The 14,598-nt window shown below is 40.9% G+C and overlaps 1 protein-coding gene across 1 annotated transcript in view; it reads left to right on the plus strand.

Moving 5' to 3' along the window:
* The window catches only part of CRYBG1 (crystallin beta-gamma domain containing 1), a 185,848-nt gene that overhangs the window by 146,291 nt on the left and 24,959 nt on the right, over positions 1 to 14,598 (plus strand). Inside the window, exons 7-9 of the mRNA XM_045499179.1 lie at positions 1,182 to 1,347; positions 4,338 to 4,477; positions 11,527 to 11,653. Of these exons, the coding sequence (XP_045355135.1) occupies positions 1,182 to 1,347; positions 4,338 to 4,477; positions 11,527 to 11,653 (433 nt within the window). The remainder of the gene's footprint in view (positions 1 to 1,181; positions 1,348 to 4,337; positions 4,478 to 11,526; positions 11,654 to 14,598) is intronic.

A 14,598-nucleotide genomic window follows, 5' to 3' on the forward strand; every position in this document is an offset into this window, starting at 1 on the left:
TAATGCACATCAGAGTCCACACTAACACTTCTGGTTTATGAATTTTCAGAGACATTGGTAAGAACTTCAGTAGTCATGTGGGTAGAATATTAAATATCCTATAAGAAAAGACATTTTGGATGACTAACCTAAAATTTATTTTTCAACTTTTCAGCAACAGGTGGTTTTGATTAAAGGAACTGGTAAAAAAAATTATTTACCAGCTTGATGGCTTCTAGGAAATACACAGGAAGTTGAATTAAGAAAAGACATTTTTAATAAATCACTTATCTGGCATAAATACTTATCTTTGGTACCTATCTATAAACTTTTTTGAAATGTGGTTGGGCTTTAGACAATTGTGGTCTAAAAAACTAGTTAGGGTTTTTGTTTGTTTTCTCTTTGATTAAATATGCAACATCTTTCCTGTTAGGTTTTAAATATTTTAATATTTTTCTATATATTCAACGCATTCATTACAAAACTACAATTAGCTGTTGTTCTTAAATTTGACGACTAAAAATACGGCTAAAGACAAATTTTATATCAATTTTATTTTTAATATGCTAGTGCTTTTTTTCCCCCAACTTTTGTTGGCTTCTCTTTTAAAAGTGTAAGCATCTAAGAGCAGCACTGTCCTATATTAAAAGAGATTTTCCTTAGTGTTTGGATGTTTGTTGTTTGGAAGGAGAATTTTAAAATGCTTTCCATTAACATATATTACTTTATATCAATATACCCATTGATATGGTTCTAAAATATAAGTAAAAATCCCTCTAAGAGCAATATCTTCTACTTGTATAAGGAGAAAAAAGCATTATAAGAAAAGTCCATTTATCTGATGTAGTACCATTTACAACTGTTCACTAACTGACAATTCTGTAGCACATTAGTGGCTCTACAATGTTCGTATCGACAGTCAAAAGTTCTTTTAGATCCTGATATGGTTTTTCGATTATCAGAGGCTTAATTATGCCCAATAAGTTTAGTTTTAGGGAGAGTTTATACATCTTAACTGCCGGAGAATTTCCACAAAATATATATAATAATTGGGTGCGGTATATATTGTGAGAGAGAGAAGAGAAGGGGAGGAGAGGGAGACAAGAGCAGGGTGGATGGGGGGAGAGGCTATTAGCTAGAATATTTGAGTTATCAAAACCTCATCAAGTGTAGCTAATAGTTTTGCTGTGTTTTACTCTTAGTTGGATTTTGTATGAGAAACCAAATTTTGAAGGGCACTCCATTCCCTTAGAAGAAGGAGAATTGGAACTCTCTGGTCTCTGGTGTATAGAAGATACTTTGGAAGGAAACGAGGAGGCAGAGTCTGCTAAGCCTGTGGTGATTGGTTCACTCAGACATGTAGTCCAGGTAGGTTATGGGAAAACCAGAATCCACTGATTCAGCCAATATTTATCTATTTATTTATTTATTTTGTTTATTCATTTTTGAGAGATAGACGTGAGTGGGGGAGGAACAGAGAGAGAGGGAGACACAGAATCCAAAGCAGGCTCCAGGCTCTGAGCTGTCAGGATAGAGACCAACGCGGGGCTCAAACTCACGAACCATGCGGTCATGATCTGAGCTAAGCCGACCTGAACCGGTTAACAGATGTTTAACCGACTCAGCAACCCAGGCGCCCCTGATTCAGCAAATATTTATTGAATGCCAAGGGTGATACTTACTTTGAGAGAAAAATTCACTTTATGACATAAGTGAATGGGAAAAACAGTTGATTGGTGCTCCATGGATATATTTTCCATACATTTGTACACTTGAAATGAATTAGAAGAAACATTCTAATTGATTAGTCTTTTTTTTTTTCATGATGAATTTGGAAGATTGATTTCTTACTCCTGTCCCCCATCCCCATCTCCAAATGTATTTTACTTAATAACCTGATTTTGATGAATTCTATATGAATAAGTTTTTCTTTTACTTAGTGTTTTGGTTGCTGTGTGAGTTATTTTTTTATTGTTATTTTTTAATGCTTATTAATTTTTGAGAGAGAGAAAGCGTGAGTGGGGGAGGAGCAGAGAGAGAGGGAGACACAGAATCCGAAGCAGGCTCCAGGCTCCGAGCTGTCAGCACAGAGCCCGATGTGGGGCTCGAACCCTCAAACCGTGAGATCATGACCTGAGCCGAAGTCAGATGCTTAACTGAGTGAGCGACCCAGGTGCCCCAGTTGCTGTGTGAGTTCTGATTACCTTGAGTGGCTTACAGGAATTTTATTTTGGAAAAATAAATAATCCCCAAATAATTCAGTTGATAGTTCAACTCTGGGATTTCATGTGGGTTTAAGAACAGTAGGTACTTAAAGTCACTTTAGGGACTGGGTAAAATGTCTTGGTTCCTTATCTGTTGATGAGGAAGTTGTATCTGTCTGTCTTTGTGGCTGTTGGAATTTGATGATTCTTTACCTTTAAAAATGTAGTTAATGGTATCTTCCAAGTGGAAAATTAAAACCCCATTTGTGTAACAGATGGGCATTAGGGTGCAGTAGGGAGATAAGGAATGTTACAAAATGAGAATGAGTAAGAATGAGTAACAGCTTTTGGCAGAGGAAAATATCACTTGTTTCTTAACTCAACATTTCTGAGTGACTTCAATGATCATTGGTATTCTAAGTGATTTATCTTTTAATAGTTTTAAGTATGTAATGTGATAAACCTTAAAACATTGAGGAACCCCATTTTAAAATGTGATAGGGGCGCCTGGGTGGCTCAGTCGGTTGAGCCGTCTGACTTCTGCTCAGGTCATGATCGCACAGTTTTTTGAGTTCGAGCCCCACTTTGTGCTGATAGCTTAGAGCCTGGAACCTGCTTCGGATTCTGCGTCTCCCTTTCTCTCTGCCCCTCCCCCGCTCACATTCTATCTCTTTCAAAAATAAATATTCTTAAAAATTAAAAATAAAATGTTATAGTCATGGGTTAATTAACCTGCCCTTTTTATTTATTGCTCAAATAATACTGGTAATAAAGCAATGTTTCAACCTATCACCCCAATCCCACCATCATGAGATATTTTCTCGTAATTATTCCAAATTCCCTGCTCCATCTTGGCCAATTCCATTTTCTGTAGTTATAATCATGATACAGGTACAGTGCTGTTTTCCTTTTTTCACTTAAAACTGTGGTTGGCAATCCTTTTTCTCTCTATATATAATTTTCCTGAAGATCACACTCCCTTTGGTGACCTCTCTTAGTGAGGTGCAACGGTGTCAGAATCTGGTGGGTGAGGGTTCAGGTGCTCTCCGGAGCCGGAGGGTAAATAAAGGCAGTGAAGCATATTGGTAAAGAGGCGCCTCCTATCTTGCCTGGTAAGAGCCAACTTAATGCAACTTAATGCTTTTCGTGTTACTTATTATATGGTTTGAGGTTTCCATGAAATGATGTACCATCATTTATTTTACCTTCTTTTTGTGGGAATTGGTTGTTTTTAGTTTTTTACTCTTTTAAATAATGCTGTATGAACATTTTTGTGCATTTAATCATTTATAAATTTCTGATTTATTTAATTAGGGTGAATTTTTCTGAATGGTGTCATGTTAAAGGGTAGGGACACTTATGACTCCTGATACGTTACAATTTTTTTTTTCAGCGGATTGTGGTTGCTTAAACATGAACATAAGTCACTACATAGTTAAGAGGGTCACCTTTTTAGTGCATTAAATTTGTTCCTTTTGGTTATGTTTAAAAGAGCCTCCCCTGAGCCAACCTAAGTGTCATTTCTTCTGTATCTCAGTTCACCTAGCTCAGCAAGATTAGAGTTCAATAAATGTTTGATTAGCACTTAGGCACTCAGCCAGGAGAGGCCTTTTGAAGTATGTTTGCTGGGCAGGACATGGAACAGTGACCACAGTCATAAATGTGTACCTTTGCTTTAACAACTTAGACCAAACCACCATCGTAGAGCTTTGATCATAGTCAAGGAGAGTTACCATAAGGGGTTTGTTCATAGGCACAAAACGGCAGTTGAGGAAGGCTCCAAATGCAGCCCCTCTATGGACTCTAGAGCCTCTGGAGTTGGATGGTCAGTTCTGAGGAGAGCATCTAAAACTCCTGTCACCAAGGAAAGCCAAGCAGTGTTTTCAGTGAGGATGAGAGGAATAAATATGTTCCAGAACATTTATGGGGATCTTTGCTGAGGTATATGGCCAAAGCAATATGGCTGCCCCAAAGACCACATATTATTAAGTCATGGGTGAAAATAGGGAAGGGATAAATGGCAGGTGCTCTGTGAAATGTATGTGTGTATTTAAAGTTTATTTTAATTATTTAAAAAAAATAACGAGCTTGTTGTAGAGTTAAGTACACGCTGTAATTATTATCATATACGCGTACTTCTTTTTCTTCCTTCAGGATTACAGAGTTAGTCAGATTGACTTATTTACTGAACCAGAAGGGTTAGGACTCCTAAATTCCTACTTTGACGACACGGAAGAGATGCAGGGGTTCGGTATCATGCAGAAGACTTGTTCCATTAAAGTACACTGGGGCACGTGAGTATTTTATTTCAGATGCAATTTTAATGAAGCTTTTTTGTGAGTGTACTACTGGAAGGACTTAAGTTACTCTCTGATTTGTTGTCCTGTTAAGTAATGATCGACTAAAAGGGTTTTTTTTTCCAGATGGCACATAAAATTCTGCTGCTTTTGTACCTATGTCACTATGGTTCGGCTCTCTTCTAAACAATAACGATTTCTTGGAGGAAGTGCAGGGGAGGAAAAAACTGCGTTTTTAATGTTGGGATTTCCTTATCACAGAGGAACCTGATTCATTCCGAGCTGTGTAACAGATTTTGCCTTCATGGTAATTCAAAGGAGGTAATTCAAAGCATGTGTTCCTGATACTTCAGGAGGCCCTCCAAGGCCAACACACATGGTACTTGACTTCCTTGAACATTTTCACACAATGCTGTCCAGAGCCCTTACGAGGTTGGTTTCACAAATTGCAGGAAACTGCAAGAGTGTTTTGAAGGAAGTGGGGAATATCTCAGATGGGGGGAATTAGGACAGAAAGTGCAGGCGGCAGTCCCGAGTATCGAGTGTCGTGGTCTCTGAAGTGGAGCAAACAGCCCAGGGCATGGAAAAGACATCCACTGAGATGCAAGAAAACACGCTGAAGCTTCTCTATATTTCTTTCATGCATTCATTTTTTTGATATTACTTTATTTTTGAGAGAGAGAAAGCAAGCAGGGGAGGGGCGGAGAGAGAAGGAGAGAGAGAATCCCAAGCAGGCTCTGCACTATTAGTGGACATGGGGCTCAAACCCACGATCTGTGAGCTCATGACCTGAGCCGAAATCAAGAGTCAGATGGTCAACCGGCCAAGCCACCCAGGTGCCCTGCATTTCATTTAACATCTCCTCCTTTTAAGATTTTATTGTTATGTATGTTTTCTATTCATAACATATTCAGTGATAACATATATGATTTATAAATATTCGTATATTCAGAGAAGGCTCAAAAGTTTTCGTCAATGGCATATGCAAAAAACAATACCTGTGTAACGGGTCAGATAGGAAATACTACAAGAAACATGAATCTGAGGAACAGCAATAATGCTGTTTTAGAAGGATGGTCAGGAAAGGTCTCTGGTGACATTTTAAGGAAGGGATGGAGTCAGCCCTTGGGATGTCTGAGAGGGGAGGCTCTGGGGGCGTGTCCCAGGCAGGAAGCCATTGCGAAGCCCTGCTGGGTGTGTTTGGGGAACTACTTAGGGGGTCAAGGTGGCTGGAAAAGAGTGAGCTAGGAGGACTGGGATGGGAGAGAGGCCTCATGTCCTGTCTGCTTTGGGGAGGGATTTTAGATTACTCCAAGTGACATGGTGATCATTTTGATCTAACTTGTTCTTTAGAAAGCTCACTCTAGCCACTATGTAGAAAATAAGCTGTAAAGAGGCAAGAGTGGAGGGCACCTGGGGGGCTCAGTCGGTTAAGCATCCCAACTCTTGATTTCGGCTCAGGTCACGATCTCAGGATCATGAGATCGAGTTCTGTCAGGCTTTGTGCTCAGTGCAGAGACTGCTTAAGATTCTTTCTCTCCCTCTGTCTCTGCCCCTACCCCTCTTATGCATGCACGCCAGTGCTCTTTCTTCCTCTCTCTCAAATGAAAAAAAAAAGAAATAGAGACGAATGGAAACAAAGAAACCAATTAGGAGGCAGTTGCAATTATATAGGCAAGAGGTTTTGGTGGCTTAGTGCTGGTGAGAAGCGGTCAGATTCTGGATACATTTTCATGGTAGAACTGTCAGCATTTACAGACAGATTGTATGTGGGGTGTGAGGGGCTAAGAAATGTCTAGGCTTTGGGACGCCAGCATTTATTGGGATGGAAAAAACAGGAGTTCGGTTGTAAAGCGGTGAAGCTGGTCGTGCCAACTGTACATCCAAGTAAGAGGACAGGAAGGTGACTGGATACAGGGGACTGGGGTTCCAGAGGGAGGCTGGAGATAGAAATTCAAGAGTCCTCAGCACAGAGAAGGTACTTCAGTTGTGCACTGGATAGATCTCAAAGGGAGTAGAGAAGCCATCTGAGCCTTGGGCTTGTTTATATTTAGTGGTCGGGAAGAAAAGGAGGAAGCTAAACAAAAGAAAAGGTCTTCATCTTCGCTGCCTTTAATTTTTTTCCTACATCAAAGAGATCTGTAGATCTTTTTTCTCAAAGTATTAATGTGAAATTGAGAGCAACCACTTTCCTTAGAAAAGAATGAAATAGGCGTCTGCCATAATATTTTAATCTCTGTGTCTGGACGGTTTCATGACTCAGGCTTGGGCTCTGTTGAAGCATAATGAGCTACATCTAAGTAATGTCTCTTACTTCACAGTAAGTTTAACTTGTCTCACAGAGGGGGAGTCCCAAACCTGCCGTAGCATCCAGTTTATGGTGGCTTGTGTGGGGAAAGACCTCTTTTTTCTGGCTGTTCATTTCTATTGCCGTTAGGATAATAGAAAGCTACTTTGGATGTCAGTTCAAAGTTGGGGTCGTTGAACTTGGTTGGCTGGCTTTGGGAACAGGTCATTAGTACTTTTATAGATCTCCAAGGGGAGTCTTGATGGGTTGGGAGAATTCAACTGATAATAAGCACCTGAGCTCATTTTGCTTCTGTTGGTGCACTGGTCCCCTGAACTGACGTAAGAGATGTGTTTCCTTAGATTCCGTTAGGAGATTTATCCCAGAACCTATTTACTGTGGGTTAAACTCTTCTACACCTACACAAAATAAGGGTTTTGCTTGCCAAATTCTTACCTGGAAAATTGAATAATTTCTAAAATCTTCTTTCAGATTCTGTTGAGTAGAATTTGTTTTTAAACCTTTGTTTTAATACCTGGCTAATGCTAGTACCCATCCTCCCAGAGGTGAGGGTATATCTTCTTGGCAGGGGGTACATTTCTTTTGAGGGGGTATTTTTCTAATAAAGAATTTTGGAACTTTATCAGGAGCATAAAGAGCATGTATTCCACAATGCTCTTTGTTTCCTTGTTTAAGGAAGACTGGCTTTAGTCATTTCCTCAAATTTAGGATTAATTTTTAGCATAACTGGCACTAAAATGCTGCTGTTCTGAACTCAAGAGACAGTTTTTAACGGCCAGATATTCTTTGATGAATTTTATTATGAAATATTTGCTATATACAGAAGAAGATATATATGTGTGAATTATGAAGCCTGGTAATAAGACCGATTCCTGTGTGCCTACCACCGACCTAGCATGGCGTCCACTCACTGTCCCCAGCCCTGGTCCCATCCGCCTGACTCCTCCATACACGTAACCTCGCTCTGGAATTTTGCGTTTTTCTCATACCCTCATTTTACAGTTTTACCCTATAGTATCAGTCCCTGCAGTATTTAGGTCTGCTGTCGTAGAGAATATGCCACAATCTGGTTTCGTCTCTGAGCGTTTCCTCGAATCATTTGACTTGTTGCTGTATTGCCTGAGTTTTCTGCATAGTAGGGGTTGGGTCTAGAGGTATGGTCACATGCGGATTCGGAAAGGGTCCTTCACAAAGGTGGTGCCACATCTGCCTGTTACCTCACAAAAGGAGGCGGTGCTACCCAGCTTCCCATTAACGATGCTGAGTTTGTTTGTCTGGTTAGGTTGGTGCCTCCTACAACTCTCGACTGTAAAGGGACCTTTTTCCCTTTGAGAGCCATAGCTCACCCTCTTTAGAAAAATCTCAAATTCGGCACATTCATATTTAATCTTTTGAGTTTCCAGTTGGTTTCTGTAAATAGCCAACGTTCATGTGTAGCCATGTCTGGAGATAACACTTAGGATCTGGATGGAAATACTGTTTTTTGGCTTAAGGATGAGTGAACAAGCCAGTGCCTGGGTGGCTCAGTCGATTAAGCATCCAATTCTTGATTTCTGGTCAGGTCATGACTTCACAGTTCAGGGGATCAAGCCCTGTGTCGGGCTCCACGCTGAGCATGGAGCCTGCTTAAGATTTTCTCTCCCTCTCTCTCTCTCTCTCTCTCTCTCTTTCTCTCTCTCTCTCTCAAAATAAATAAACTTAAAAAAAAAAAGGTGAGCAAGAGAAGACCAATTTTTTTAATTGTTAAAATTTTCTAATGTTTATTTATTTTTGAGAGAGACAGAGAGTGTGAGCAGGGGAGGGGCAGAAAGAGAGGGGGACACAGACTCTGAAGCAGGCTCCAGGCTCTGAGCTGTCAGCACAGAGCCCAACACGGAACTCAAACCCATGAACTGGGACATCATGACCTGACCCAAAGTTGGATGATCAACCAGCTGAGCCACCCAAGTGCCCTGAGAAGACCTATTTTTCTTGTGTGGCTAAAGGGTATTTTTTTAAAGGGTATTTCTAAAAGAATAATTACATGTTTTTAATCAATATATACATAGTCATTGTAAACATACAAATGGATATTGTTGACATAATAACATTTATGGTTTTTTAAAAAGCTCCTACTTTAGAGTTATACTGCTTGTTCATGATGTAGGTAAAAGCTCATTACCTAAGTACATGGGAAAACAAGAGTGCCTTTAGAAACTGAAATAACACTGACACTGCCTGAAGATAGTTTCCCCCTCTCCCGATGGCCTCATGAATAACATATCTTGTTGGAATAGAATTTAGGAAAAATGAATCATGCTCTGTGTATGAGTTTTCAGATTTCAGAGTCTGCCCAACATTCATAAGTGTGGGTTTAAGTTTCTTAACAGGCCCTTCGTGCTCACTGAGGAAGTCTTTTCAAGTGTATCAGTTTGTGTTCAGCTTTCTTTTTCTTACAAATTCCCCTTTACCCAAAATTACCTTCCTTCTATACATATTATGTAACTAAATTACATGCTTCAATAAAAGTGAAATGTTTAGTATCAGATGAATAAAACCCCTCACTCCAACTACAGAAGGAAAGGCTTCGTGAAAGGGTACTGTGGTCAGCAGTATTTCAGGATCTCACCATCACTTGTTTGTGAGCCATCCATAGAGTTTACAGAAAATTCCACCATTCAGTTGGAAGGAGTCATTAGCCTAATAGCAATATTTCTGATGAACCACCATTATTTAGTTAGGGCGTGAAATCAGTGTGTGGTGTGCATGTGTGAGGTTTGAGCTCTAAAAAATATGTAATGCATCCTTACCTGTCATGCTTCAAATGTAGGGAGCTGTAAAGGACCCCAGTCTTAGCCTCTGCTTTCTTATGGGTTAGGGTCCTTGCAGTGCTATTTTTTAAAAGATAAGCCTTTTTCCTCTTAATTTTTTATTGATGTATATGTAACAAGTTTGTACCAAAAAATGCACAATAAATCATAAGTGTATAACCTGAGTGAATTTTCAAAGTATAAACATCATGTAGATCAAGAAATAGAACCAGTATTTGTGGATTTCTAGAACATACCCCCAGTATAACTACCATCCTGACTTCTAACAATGTGGATTAGTTTTCATCCCCACACATACACCACTCAGTCTGTCAACGTGTGTGTGTGTGTGTGTGTGTGTGTGTGTGTGTGTGTGTGTATTGACAGGTCTTCAGTAGGATTTTGATTGTAAATCCCTGTATGATTAGTGAGTCTAGAGAAGTTACTGATTTATCCAAGGGAATCTTTAACAAAACCCATCATCTAAAATGTGCCTTGGGCCAGAAGAAAGCAAAGAGGTTGAATGAGGCCCATTTTGCTGGTAAAAGATTTTATTTGCAGCCATTTTCTCCTTGGTATGGTGTTCTGGGGTACCTGGAATACCCCAGCTAGGACTCTTTTAGTGAGACTAATAAAGATTAGGAGAGGATAAGTGGTCACCAAGAGTTCTGTATTTGTGTATAAAGGGGGCGTATTAATAACTCTCTTAGGTAAAAGTCACTTCTCTACTATCTCATCTTCCCAGAACCTCCCAGGGACTAGGAAAGTGTTAAGACTGCACAGCCTTTAGGGGCAGTGCTAACAGGCATGGTTTTCTGGTTTCCTGGTTTCCTGGTTTCTAGCACATTAGGGGAGGGTGGGGCTGCTTCTTCCCTGACCGCAGCAGAAGTGACAGCTGACAAGCCTGATAAGAGGGTGTGGTATTGACAAGCCATAAAAATCAGATTCAAGAACTCAAAAAGCTTTTGGGCCTGGGAACAAGCAGGCTTACAGACCTTCAAAGCCCCCAGGGTACCACCGTGCACTGTCCTGCTCACAGTGATGATCCTGAGTCCTTGTAAAACGCATGAATTATGTGCACTTTCTGGAATGAGAAAAATTGCTACCAAAAAATGACTAGGAGCCTGGCTTGGATCAGCCCTGCATCTGATACTTGCAGCTGTGTAGCCCTGGACAGTTTACTTCACCTCTTCTGTAAAATGGGGACAGGAGTGTTCCTTCGTCACGGCATTGTTGTACGGATTGGATGATATTCCAGGTGGCATTTCTTGCAAGCTCTAGGTAGATGTTACCTGTTGTTAGTTTTGGGCACTGTGACAAATGAGTAGGTGGGACATCCGATTCTTTGGTTACAAATGAGACGTTGCCTTTTATTTTATATTTTTTATTTTAAATGTTTTATTTATTTTTTTAGACAGAGAGACAGAACGAGTGGGAGAGGGGCAGAGAGAGAGAGGGAGACAGAATCCGAAGTAGGCTCCAGGCTCTGAGCTGTCAGCACACAGCCCGATGCGGGGCTCGAACCCACAAACCCTGAGATCATGCCCTGAGCCGAAGTCGGACACTCACCCGACTGAGCCACCCAGGCGCCCTGAGATGTTGCCTTTTAAAACAAAGCTTGGGATTCCTATGTTGGGCCCCTCTAAATACGTACAGTGTTACAAAATCACTACTTTTATTACTTGAAGTGATACAGATCTGCACTGAAGCAATTCATAATATAAATTAAAATAAGTGGACAAAACCACCAGGAGACCAGTAAAAGATCAAGGACAGGCGCATGTAACGGCATACTCCTCCTTGAATCTAACGTTGCTCTCATATCTGAGTGAAACTGTACATGGTCCGGATATACATCGTCCTGTTCTTTTCCCTTCTTCTCGGTGGGGTCCTGTGTGCCACTGAAACAAATGACAAGTCCTCTCTTTTCCTCCTTGATACTTGCTTAGGTGGCTGATTTATGAAGACCCTGGATTTCAGGGTGTGCCTTTTATCCTGGAACCTGGCGAGTACCCCGACTTATCCATCTGGGATACAGAAGAAGCATACATTGGATCCATGCGGCCTTTGAAAATGGTAAAAATCTAACAAAATGTTCTTGGAGTCCGTGATTTTTTTGTCAGCCTGACATTGATGGTTCACAGGCTGTGACTTTGAAGCAATAAACAGACTTTTAAAAACACAAATCTATAGTAGAGGGAACATATTGCTCGATAGAAATAATAGAAAGGATAACCTGCTGGTCGCTGTAGATGAAAAAAAATGTGGTTAAGCCCATGTTCTTTGCCTTCAAGGCATTCTCAGCCGTGCAGAGCCGCGGGCGTGTGTACAAGGCTTCAGCCCAGGTAGGTTTCAGAAGTGAAGAAAATGTAGGATCAAACGTTTGTGGAAAAACAGGAAGGACAGATGAAGTCCAACTTGTGGGTGATGTGACAGAGAAGGGGGATAATTAGGAGAGCTTTGTGCTAAATCAAGTTGGCTCTTAACAACCAAGCAGGAAGGTGTCCAATGGAGATGTCAGGATGCTCTGCGTGAGCCAGGGCGGAACTGGGGGAGGGCAGGGCATGTTGGGGACCACCCCCATTGTAGCCACCAGAGGCTAGGCTGGGTGGCAGCTTTGGGGGCCCTGGGGCTGGATGTCTGAACATTGTCCTCCCAAGCATCTGCCTTAGAAAGGAGCCTGTGCTTCCTCCAGCCTCCCCCTGTATTTGTCTTGTTCTTTTGGTCTGTTCGGCTGGACTCTAAGCCTTGGGAGGATCCAGGCTGCACCTGTCTTGTCCCCATGTCAAGCACGGTGTGTGCTCATCAGCAGTAGGCACTCCCCAACTACCCACAGGAGTGAGGCTCTCCTTACGAACAAGGTTTTGCAGCTGCAATTTGCAGCTGTCTTGAGTCAGTTTGAAACAAATTAGGAAGCCAATGAAGATCATTTTTATGTTAATTTTACCCCTCCTGCCAAAACCTGTGGTTTAATTACCTCATGTTTGTTGGTCTCCGTGCAAAACTCATTTGAATTATAGATGCTTTTACATTATAAATGATTTGTTTGTAAAATTCACTTTCAAAGAACAAAGTTTAGTTTCGTGAAGATATGAAAGAATTGTCCCAGGCTTTGAAGGCTGTTTTAAATAATTTATAAAACTGTGAAGTTTATGGCATTAGAAAGAGATACTTTTGAAGAGGGTGCTTACAGTATTTCCCCCTCCCCCCTTATCCACAGGGGATACTTTCCAAGACCCCTGGTGGATGCCTGAAACCTTGGATAGTACCAGACCCTATATAAACTATGTCTTTTCCTATGTGTATATGATAAAGTTTAACTTGTAAATTATAATTTATATAATTTATACATATAATTTATAACATAAATATAAATTATAATTTATAAATTAGGCACAGTAACTAATTTAACTAATATTATTAACAGTAACTAATAATAAAGTAGAACAAGTATAATAATATACTGCAACAAAGGTAATGTGAGTGTGGTCTCTCTCTCAAAATATCTTATTGTACTATGACCGCCCTTCTGGTGACAAGGCACAATGAGGCAATGCCTGTGTGATGGATGAGATGAAGTGAGATGAGTGACGTAGGTGGCATTGTGACACAGTATGTCAGGAGGAGGATCATGGCCGTAGATTCTGGGTCTGGAGTTCTTTCTTGTACAGCAAGAAAGCAGAGCGCAGGATTAAAAATGCAAGAGAGGCTAATGTCTGGGAGAAGACAAGAGCCCTGAGTATGGGTCCTTACTCCGTTTTTATTAGGATCAGAAGGCTTACAAACATGGTGATGGACGTGCACAAAGAAACAATGAAATCGTGAACATTAACTCGTGGGCAAGAGGGAAAGGGGGTTTGAAGATATGCCGTGTTGGGGGGTTTGGGTCAATACCAAACAAAATCCTGGCTGTGGTTGGGCAGAAGGTTGTTGACAGCACATGTGAGGCCCCACCTCTGTTTACCTAAACTGGCCTAGGGGACCAGAAAGACAGAACCTGCTACCTCAGGGTCAACAAGGCGCCTTTCTTTTGCTAATTGGCTCCTCTCTGGGCGACTTCACCCCACAGCAGTCTATAGCCCTATTTACCTGTTTACCTAATTTGGTCCTGCCTTCCTGTAAAGCAGCTTTCTGCTATTGTACTAAGTTAGGGGGCATTTCCACCCTGAATACCTAATCTTGTTTACCTCATCTTGGATGTTTTCATCCTGAGATTTCCTATTCCTATACCTCTGTCCTATACTGGGGGCTTTTGCCCCGTTTACCTAATCTTGTGTACTCAAACTTGGGTGTGTTCATCCTATGGCTTTCTAATTCTTTATGCCTTGTTAACCCATCAGTGCACGCTCAGGGAATTCCTAAGCTTACAGATCATCTGCTTCTAAAACATCGATTGACAGCGGGTAACTGTGCAAAGTGAAAATGCAGATAACGAGGGACTACTTACTGCACTAGGTTGTTTAAACTCTGGTTTGGTGATAAAATCACAATTACAGTTCGTTTAGTGCATTTGAGCATCTTTCGCTGCACTTTCAAAAAAGCTGTCCTAGAGGCGCCTGGGTGGCTCAGTCGATTAAGTGTCTGACTTGGACTCAGGTCATGATCTCATGGTTTGTGAGTTCAAGCCATGCATTGGGCTCTGTACTGACAGTGCAGGATCCCTGCTTGGGATTCATTCATTCATATTCTGTCTCTGTCTCTCTTGCATTCTGTGCCCCTCCACCACTCTCTTTCAAAATAAATAAAAACTTAAAAAATAAATACAAAAAAAGTTGTTCTATATTCATGGAAAATATTCTCCTGACTTTCCTGCTGCTGATTTTAATCCCTACCCTGCTTGTTATTTCTGTGTAATACCTTTTCCTGTGGCTTATTTTTAGTGAGGTTTTGGTTACTTACAACAACTGTTTCTTATAAAAGTATAACAACTCCCCTCAGACCCGTCCTTTGGGCTATTTTAAATTCTATCTGCAGTTCACCTAATTATTTCAAGAGTCCTGCAGAGCCTGTTGTGAACTTGT

Source organism: Leopardus geoffroyi, chromosome B2 (genome assembly GCF_018350155.1).
Source record: "Leopardus geoffroyi isolate Oge1 chromosome B2, O.geoffroyi_Oge1_pat1.0, whole genome shotgun sequence".
In the NCBI taxonomy this organism is placed as follows: Eukaryota; Metazoa; Chordata; class Mammalia; order Carnivora; family Felidae; genus Leopardus; species Leopardus geoffroyi.